The sequence below is a fragment of the Melanotaenia boesemani genome, chromosome 20 (genome assembly GCF_017639745.1).
Source record: "Melanotaenia boesemani isolate fMelBoe1 chromosome 20, fMelBoe1.pri, whole genome shotgun sequence".
NCBI lineage: Eukaryota > Metazoa > Chordata > Actinopteri > Atheriniformes > Melanotaeniidae > Melanotaenia > Melanotaenia boesemani.
In genome coordinates, this window is record NC_055701.1 from 18,860,223 (window position 1) to 18,870,603 (window position 10,381).

At 36.6% G+C, this 10,381-nt stretch overlaps 1 protein-coding gene across 2 annotated transcripts; it reads right to left on the reverse strand.

Moving 5' to 3' along the window:
* Positions 1 to 410: 410 nt before the first annotated feature.
* Positions 411 to 9,503, reverse strand: elavl1a (ELAV like RNA binding protein 1a). 2 transcript variants are annotated; one of them, XM_041972795.1, is made up of 7 exons: positions 9,406 to 9,503; positions 7,493 to 7,552; positions 5,901 to 6,093; positions 5,000 to 5,103; positions 4,339 to 4,492; positions 3,936 to 4,161; positions 411 to 3,125 (listed from the first exon to the last, which is right to left on the reverse strand). In XM_041972795.1, the coding sequence occupies exons 2-7, from the start codon at positions 7,526 to 7,528 to the stop codon at positions 2,801 to 2,803; spliced, it is 1,038 nt and encodes a 345-aa protein (XP_041828729.1). In that variant the 5' UTR covers positions 7,529 to 7,552; positions 9,406 to 9,503; the 3' UTR covers positions 411 to 2,800. The 2 variants fall into 2 exon arrangements, with proteins under 2 accessions (XP_041828729.1, XP_041828728.1); XM_041972794.1 differs by having other exon boundaries at positions 4,330 to 4,492.
* Between the last annotated feature and the right edge of the window lie 878 nt (positions 9,504 to 10,381).

Genomic DNA, 10,381 nt, shown 5'->3' on the forward strand with positions numbered 1-10,381 from the left:
TTTGAAATATATTGCGTGAACTCCCCCTGTTGGTGTCAGACCGTGATATAAGGACCAATGACCATCACCTGTGTTACTAGTTGAGAAGCCAATGAGTAAAACAACATTTGTTCAACCAAGCCAACAACCTCCAAACCAAAAAAGTAAAATTTGTCAAATTACTTAATTCCACAATAAGCTTCTGAAAACTTTGGGTTTTTTTTTAATTTTGAAAGTTCACCATATTTTATTGAAAGGATTCAATGTTAGAAGACATTTAATGTTGAACTTAGTGTTAAATGTGTTCAAAACCAAACGAATCAAAAAAAGAAAATTAAAAATTAAAACCACTTCAATATGTATCAAGTATGATGGTATACACTGTCAAATAAATAAATGCCACCTCCGGTAAATTACACTATTTCCACATATAAATTAAGGCAGACTGCAGTTTATTTCGACTGCCCCCTAAAACCTTAACGAAATCTTTCGTACACTTTGAACACAACTGCCAACAAAACCAAGCAGTAACATGTCAGTAGAAAAACTGTTAAAAAAAAAAGACAGACCAACACTATAACAAATTTCTATTACTTGCTTTCAGCAAGTTGTGAAATATTGCACAAAGTTAAGGACTGTTACACAAAACATGTAAATTCTAAGTCTGAACGCACTTTTAAGACCGCAGTCTGAAGCTTGTAATCTAAACACTCCTTTAAAACAGGCCACAAAGTTTAAATGGGCAGCCAGTGATGAATCAGTTGAACTATTGCTGGTTAAAAATAAAACTACCTAGAGAATTAAACTGTTCGCCTGTTCATTAACTGCATACGCTGAATAAGAGTCGTAGTATCTCTATTGATTGCCCAACTTTTAGCCAACTTGGAGAAAAAAAAAAGGAGTGTCATAAGAATATGTTTTATTTTTATTTAGTTATTTTTTTCTTTAAATAACTGAACACTATTGGGTCGCCAACCATTAAAATAAACCTCGTAGAGCAGAAGGGTTGGGACACAGTCATTAATATCTGAAATGTTTCTCATATACAATAAATTCTGCTCTACTTAACTACACTTGGAAGCTGATTATGTGCTCAACATACATCACCTTCTTTACACAAACGCATTAAAAGCTGATTTAAAGGACATACCCAGTGAAAAAAAACAGCTTTGCTAGTACTGCAAACATACACATCTCAAGTCCGCTGCCTTGTCTTTCAGCAGCTTATACTTATTTGGCCATAATTCAAATGTATGTAGAAACAGCTGATCCCTTCTCTAGTGTCTCTACACACTTTAAATAATCTGAAAGCTGTCATTTTAAACGGCCTTGGTCCATTTTTAACTTTTTGATAACCTTTGAAAAATTTGAGATACTTTCTGTGGTGGCCTGTTTTTGCATCTGGGATCTATTTTGTACACTGGAAAATAATAGAACAAAACTTCAAATCAAATTAAAACAAAAAAACAGGAAAAAAAAGAAAAAGAAAAAAGAAATAAACCAAACAAAACTTTCAGCAAAATGAAATAAAATTTAATGGATTATTTTCATAATGAAACAACCAAAAACAAAAAGAAAATAAAGCAAAACCTCAACTGAAAATCAATAACAAAGGCCATTACTTACTCTCCAAACTTGATAAACACTGAATTAAACAAGTTTGTAACTTATACTGAAACAAATGCGTCGTTCTACAAAGAAAAAGAAATAAAAAAAAAAGAAAAAAAACTCAATGAAAAAAACAAAACAGTAATGCTGCTCTCAGAAAGCATCAGTTGTAGCATCAGTACCTCTTTGAAAAGGAAAACAAGATTGTGTAAATTTATGCTCTATAAACTGGATCAGAAAAACGTCCTGGTTTATAAAATGAAATCTCCTTTTGACTTTGGTCCATCCAAGTTCACTCTTTTTTTCTTTCCATTTTAAATTTTAACAAGACTTCTGTAATGCAACGGATTATAAAAAGACACGTTTCATACTGGGACATCCAAACAAAGACATTTCCTTCCAAAGCTCATTTTAAAAACAGTTGGTAAGAGGGTGAGCAAAACTTTCAGATTAATGTCAAATAGACTGATATTCAGCAAAACCTCAAACAGATTTAAAGTGCTTTGCTCTTGTACTTTAAAATTCCAGGTGGTATAGGAATATCTGGGTCCAATGGGTGATAAATTAAGGCATCTATTTCTATAAGTGAGTTGATACAGGACAAAGCGCTGTTTCTCAGAAGTGAAATGACCACTAGCTCTGCGGAAAGGGGGGAGGCAACAAAACTGGTTTTCACATCTTTGCACTACATTATCCACTAAAATGTTGACACTTAAAGGACAGTTTGTAGGACTTTTTTTTTTTTTTTTTTCCTTTCTTTGTATTCTCGGTGCCCAGCTACAAATCATTGTCATCCTTATGTTTTTCTAAGAGTTACGCATGCAACACATACAGAAACTTTTTAGCTTTATAGATAATTTTCAAAAATGTTATTTTGGGAGTAACATCATCCACACCCAAAAGGAATTAAAACTTTTCTCAAGCCTGAAGCAAGAGTATAATCATGGGGCGGGGGAGGAAAAGAAGGGAAAAAACAAAAAAATAAAAAGAACTAGACACTCTTTAAACAGGTACAAAGGTGCAGAAGATCGAACTTCTAATTTAACTCTGAATAAGGTAAAACTAAAACTGACTTGCCAGACGACTTTGCAAACTCAATTCAGTTTTCTGTGGAAGAAGAAAAAAAAACAACAAACAAAACAAAACAAAAAAAAAAAACAGCCTGACACAGGTCATATCTTGCACTCCTCCACACTCGATTGTCCAAGTTTATCTACTTGTGGCCCTTGCTTGTCTTAAAGGACACTTGCAGCATCTTATCTCCAAGCCGGTACCCATTCAGACTGGCGATGGCCATGGCTGCCTCCTCGTAGTTTGTCATGGTAACGAAGCCGAAACCCTTGCACTTGTTGGTGTTGAAATCTCGAATCACCTTGACGTTGGTGACGGCGCCGAACGGCCCAAACATCTGCCAAAGGATGCTCTCATCTGCATCCTGGCCAAGATTGTAGATGAAGATGCACCAGCCAGAGGTAGAGTTCCCAGGGACACTCACACCTCCCATGCTACCCATGTGATCAACGCTCATGGGAGAAAACCTGAAATTGATTAAGTTTGGTGAATTTGCTGAGAGAGAGAAAAAAAAAAAAAAGTTTTTATCATTGATTAATATTATTCTCTCTTGTTATGGCCCACTAAATGTTAGACTATAAAAACCAATTACAACACAATTTCTTAAAATGTTTAACAATTTAGATGTGGCCATTTGCTCTGATGCAAAACTAGTGAATCAGCCACTTACGGATGAGCATTATAACACACTGAGGGAGGGGGAAAAAAAAAAGGTGTTCTCAACCAGATTAAAAAGAGTTGTAAATGACATCAGTAAAGGCCCATTTATGCAGGAGGCGAACGAAACTGTCAGTTTATCTGCATATCTGTCTTCTGTGACGGGTACGCTCGACATTTGGTCCGTTTTCGGGGATCTTAGCTATCCGCAGCTTGATGCAGAAGACGGAGCAATACCACCGGAAATCACTGGGGCAGTGCTGAGCAGAATAGCTGACATGCGACCAGCGAAGGAAACCAACCAGAGAAGAAGAGGATCAAGAAGGAAATAAAATAGCAGAAGAAGAATGAAGAGGGCAACAACTGTAGAAATTGTGCAAGCTTTTGAAAAAAGGTTATGTGAGTGTTTTGGGACGTGTTGGCTGGTTGGAAAGAACTTCATACCGAAATTAGCGCTGCACACTGGTGGAGGAATTGACTTCACAATCACGGTGACGCAACAGACATGAAAGTATGAAGACAACGTTTGAAACGGATGTCGGTATTTACGTATGTAAGGGAGCATAAATGGGCCTAGTCTCGCCGGTCATAACTTGTGTTAACATATGAACTTGTCTCACCTGAACCGCTGTGCCTGGTGGTGTAGGGGTCCTCCAAAGCGTCTGGACTGGTTGTGGTAGAGCTGAGAGATGAGCTGAGTGTTCTTCACCTGGTTTGGGTTGGCAGCAAATTTCACTGTGATGGGCTCGGAGGCTCCTGGAGGTTTTTGGCCATTCAGGTTTTTGACAGCCTCCTCGGCCTCCGCTCTCTTGTCGAACCGGATAAAAGCCACTCCGCGGGATGAACCTGGGTACAAGAAAAAAGATGTTGACTGCCTATTCCAATGCGTGTAGCAATAACTGCATTTCAGGGCGAAAGCAGCTACGCTCTGGTGGCCAATTCGTTTCTCCGTGTTGTGCCAAAGACAACGCCGGTTACTGAAAAAAAATTTTAAAAAGCAAGGAAGTCATTCACCTGTCGTACCTGTGGACTGATCAATAAGTACCCGAGAATTAATGATCCGTCCATAACGTGAAAACATGTCTTCAACATCCTTCTGTGTCATGGACTTGGGCAGGCCGCTGATGTACAGGTTGGCATCCTTTATTGTATCCGAGCTGGGTCGTGCATATGAAACCTGGCAACGGGGAGAAAAACCTGTTTATTAAAATTCTTACAATGAATAACAACATTGAAATAAAGCAACCAACAGAGGTTAAAAAATATTTGGAGTAGGAATATGGACAACTATCTCAGGTTTTTAACAAATTAGAATTATTCACCTGAGATTATCTGTTTAAAACTAAAAAATTGTAAAAAGGAACCAAATATCTGACAAAATAACTGCTACCCAATAGTTTTTTTTCCCTGATATGCCACATTTTGACTCAGACCAAACATTAATGAAGCAAAACAAAAATTAATAAGGTGCTTTTAAAACAAATAAATAGACTTAGTTATTCAAATAAGATAACTTAAGTCAAGACATGTCAGATAGGGCAGCATCTGAGCAGTAAAAGCAGTGTTTCTTCCTGAGGCTGACATGTACTAGCTAGTTAGCGGACAGCACAGGAGCCACAGGAGAGTAATATGACATGACATCTTTGCATCTTTGAGAATTGTAGAACACCTTATTGCACGTTACCTTGATAGTTTTGGACTGTAGCCTTAGTCCATTCAGAGTACTGATAGCTCTTTCTGCATCACTAGGGTTAAGATAGTTAACAAATCCGTACCCTAAACTGTGGCCTAGAGAAAAAAAAAAAAGGAAAACAATAAAATAAAACAAAAAAACGTTGTATAGTTAAAATAAAAAAGTCTGCGAACAAATATTAAAAACAAAAACAAATCTTAACATTGCATGGTAGATTGAGCAAACAAATTGTCTACAGTTTACGAGAACTGGACTGCTTTTAGTAAACCAAACAATATTTAAGATTTTCAAATACTATCAGTAAATCACTACCAAGCAGGGATTAATTAGGGACAGTTTTAAAATTAAAATTACTCAAGAGAATCACTGATGTCAGAAGACAAAGAAAACAGGCCAAATAAAAAAAAGACAAAAAAACAAAAACAATAACTTGTCAATAAAGATCAAGTCATCTGAAAATAACAGGTCAAACGATTATGTACATCATAAAACCGAACTGCTCCTGAAAGATAGCAAATTATATAAAGTGTTGACTCTGCAACAGGAGAACCTTCCCCTTTCAATCACAACTTAGTAAATATGACCATAATGTGACTCACTTTGAGCTGATGTTTTGAAACGGTGAATTTCAGATTTTGGAATTTTTTTAAAGCCACAAATAAACACATCTGAGCAACAGCATGGAGCTGAAGAGACCCAACTGCTTAGTGTTAATCATTGAGGGCTAATGTCCAAGGAATTTTGGAAACCTCTTCAAAATCATGGACTGAATCCTCACCATAGGGACTAAATTAAAGTAAAGCCATGTTGCCAAATGAGGAAAGCTGTATCTGAGTCTGTCTGTATTTACTTGCGTCTGTCAAAGGTTTTACCGCTTCTCAGTTCAGCATACCTGCAACTTTGTCTCGAATCAGCTTGGCAGATTCCACCTCTCCGATGCTGCTGAAAAGGCTTCGCAGCTCATCCTGTGTCATGCTTTGAGGCAGGTAGTTCACTATCAGGTTGGTCTTGGCATCCTTCCCCTCGTCCCCTCCCATGTGATCTTCATAACCGTTGGACATCTCAAACACCTCCTGCAGGTCAGCCAGTTGGGCCAAACAACACAAACAAGGTAAATACACAAAGTACACTGACAAAAGTGTGAAAGGAATTAATAAAATTAATTACAATTGCTGGACTGGTGATTATTCTAATTGCTTGTTCAAGCTTATAAAGATGGAATATGAAATACTTTAAAATTCATTCATTCATTCTCTGTACCGCTTAGTCCATTTCGGGTCGCAGGTGAGCTGGAGCCTATCCCAGTATTCTACCAGGTGAGAGGCAGGGTACACAGAAAAGTGTGTGCTCATTCTTTTAAATATGATTAGAAATTATTTTCAAATTTAAGTTATTAAGTTTGTGGACTGAAAGATATGATTTTTAACTTATTCTTGACTTCTATTACACCAACTATAAAAGAAGAAAAAAAACATATATATTTAAAAAAAAGAAAAAAATAAACTAACAAGACAAACTAAGGCTTGTGTTTGAAGGCACAACACGTCTACACAGAGAGAGCAGAAAGTTTTCTATCTTTTTTATACTCATTTTCCACTTCTAATGAAGACCATCTGTGGTCATGTTGTTAGCAGTGACATGACACACACTTAAAGTGAAATTTAGTTCCAACACTAAAGGTCTATTTTGGAGTTTGTATAGTCTAACTATTCAAGTACCTATAGGGGTCAAGATTTCAAGGGTTTTCGGGAAAAGACATTTCATCAAATAACTTTATTCATTAGAGAAAATAAGTGAAAAGCCAAGGGTTAAACTGCAACGCCACATACCAGTCACTTAGTACATTATAGTAACATGACTAGATTTGAACTGCAAACTGCTTTTTAAGTAGCTATACAACTAATCCAACATACAATTTAGGAATGCAAGACAAAGAAACCAATTCTTATCCCTACAATTATGTCAGTCACGTGTCAGTATTTAAAAATGGTCACTAACAAGCGGAAAGGCCTCAGGATTAGTTCAGAATAACGTACAGCTTCACCACAAATAATGGAAGGTGACATTTCAAAAAAGTTCCTTCCACTATCTGTTTAGAATATCTAAATATAAATTTGCTATTGGATAAATTTGAAAAAAGTCAACTTGCATCTGTATGTACTGGTGGGTGAAATGTAAAATCTGCCAGGATGAAAGAGTCCTGTATCACACCATTAAAACTTAAAAAGAGCTGTGAGGGAACTGGGTGTGTGTGTTTTACAATTATCTTAATGGCATCTCACAATCGCAGTACATATGTTTTGTTTCAGCTAACTAGAACAAGTCTTACAGTCTGAAGGGAAACTTTCCATCTCCTTCAGCCAAATATCTCAATAGATAAACTACTGTGATTACTGTCAGCATTTAATCTTTGCCAGACATCCCAAAACTAAAGGTTACATACTACTGTACTGTTTACAACTACAGTTGGGATTCAATACTCACTTTCATGTACTTATTGTGTCCTCGACGAACTGCCATGAAGACACTTCACTGCTCCTGAGGCTTAGCGGAGATAAGACAAAATCAGACAGTGACTGTGACTATACAAGCCAACTTGTAGTCTGAAGAATGGGATATTAGAATTATGTCTTTAAATTTCTATCATATGAATTTGGTGCAGAACATTACTAGACAAAGGAGAACACCATGTGGGTACAAAGTGCTATGTTAGCTAATCACTTTGTATAGCTAAGTGTAACAGTTAATTTCACACATCTACTTTGTAGGGAACAAATGGCTTAATCAATTAATCAAAACAATCATGTTTTCCAAAGGCTTTTACTCGAACTAAACTTCACACAAGTTTGACTGTAGCACAATAACTGTTGCTCATTGAAACAGCAAAACCTGTAATGATAACTTCTTTCGTAAAAAAAAAAAAAAAAAAATAAAAACAAACAAAAGAAAACAATGGACAATGGCTACAAAATCGCTAATTGCAAGTTGAAAATGTTCTATTACAACAAATAAACTTAAATCATGTAAACAGATCTTTTACAAAAAACTAAAAATTAGAAAAAAAAGTTCAAATAATGTAAAAAATAAAAATAAAATAAATAATATATATATATATATATATATATATATATATATATATATATATATATTATAAAGTCACGTGCTCAAGTCACCAACATGTGTTCATGCATTTGTCAATGCAGCCACTTCAACTTAAAAAGACGTTAGCCTCCAGTGTCTATATGCACAAATACCTTGGACCAACACCTTCTGTTATGACAAAAATACAGGGTACATCCATGTGCAGCTCAATTCAATTAGTCTGCCCCAGAGTAGCTATGGCTACACGTGTAGCTTATCATTACAAAGTATGAATGAGGAGTGTGTGAGTAAAGATATAATGTAAAGCACAGTGACTAACTAATCCATTATTAACATTTGTCCATATTAAACATGCATGACAAACACATCCCAATTAAATTATAGAAATGGTACATTCTAGATATATATAATTAGCCACAACATAGGTTTACTCAGAGTAAAAGCAAATCAAATATGTGGTTTATGAAATTATTGCGTTGTCAAGGTAAAACACAATCATGGTATGATGAGCAAAATAGTGAGCACTGAAAATATGGACGAAGAAAGACTCAATAGGCTGGGATAGAAGCATCTGCATTTATTACTGAACACTCAAAGTGAAAAACTAGCCTTGTGTGCTATACTGTCTAAAAAAATGCGCGGCGTTGAGCCAACGAGGCATTAGGATTAAACGTTAATGTAAACGTAGAAAATTCTTAAACTGTATTATTAAGAATTATTCAAAATAGTAACATTGATGTTTAAACTGATATAAACTCAACATCCCATTTTTCTTTTTACTATTTGAACCCCAATTTAATTGTGCAGGCTGGCTTTCACTCCTGCTCAACGTCCTTACTACAGCTCGGAAACGTGCTGAGGCCTGAACTACGAATTGCTAGCATCAGCATGCTAACAGCATGCTCACTCTTCATTCTGAAATAGGACAAATCCGACTAGTTTCTGACTAGCTGCGGCAGGAACAGGAAAAACAATTCGTGACTTTGCTGCAATGAAAGGCTAGTTGGATGTTTTAAACAACGGTTTATGTGGCAGTAGCTTTCTGGTTAGCCAACGTAAAGCACCGAGTCTCTATTTTTGAGAACGCCTTATTAATGCTTGTCTATCCCCGCGCCTAAACCTCAACGGCCTGTTCACAGGCCACGGAGGCTAATGTTAGCCACCGTTAGCTCACGGCTCCGTGGGCCCAAACAGCGGCATGGCAGTAATTTACACTTGACAAACGTTTAAAACTTGGAACCGCTGAGTATGTCACGGAAAAGCTTAGATAAAAACTTTTCATATACAAATCTTACCAGCTTTTTGGGGTAGTTGCGGTTTTACCCTCCTTTACTATTTCTGTTACTTCTTCACAGCGTTGACTTCCCTCCAAGTCGGCCTTAGGTAGAAAAGAAACCGAGGAAGAATAGACCTACGTCATGGAACAGGTCACGCCCACCACGCGCTAGACACGCATCTGCGGAACACGCACACTCCTGTTGTTGTGCCATTTACATTTTTAAGTGTCAGTACATCAAATGCAGACATTTCCGAAAAATAATTCATCCATTATTGTAAAGTGCTGAAGATTATTTACAAGTGAAAAGCATGCAAAACAGTAGCTTCCTCAGAAGTGGATACCAGCAAGTTCACCCCAAGGTCAGATTATAAAATGAAGTGAATAAATAAATAGGTCTACATGCCAGACTATACGGGCGTTTCGTTGTAAATGTCAGTGTTCATGACAGTGCATGACTGAATGAGCATGGCTTGTTTGGAAGAGTTGCTAGAAGAAAGCCTCTAAATTCCTTTCAAAGTCTGATCTGAACGAACTACATGACTCGAAGAAATAATGTTTCTTGGATAGACAGACCGATGTGGAGCTGTTTGGGCCCCAATGCACAGCTCCATCTGTTGAAAGCCTGGATATATGTGGGATATTAGCACAAACACATCTTACTAACTACTAAGCATATTGGTGTATGTTGGAGGATTTGGGCTTTTAGGGCTTTAATGATAAAATACAGTATATAAATATAATTATTTAAAGGCCTTAGTATCATCCAATTTTACATATAAATATACTAAATATGAACACATACAACCTTGCAACTGAGCAGGGCACATACACAATTAAAACAGAACAGTGCACTTGGTGGTATTATCACACTTTTATATTCAATATTGCACATGTATTATTGGGAAGTTTGGAGATAAATTAACAATCTTATTACAGTTTGTGAGTGTTCATGGTTCTGATGGACCATGGCAAAAAAGCTGTTTGTCATCCTG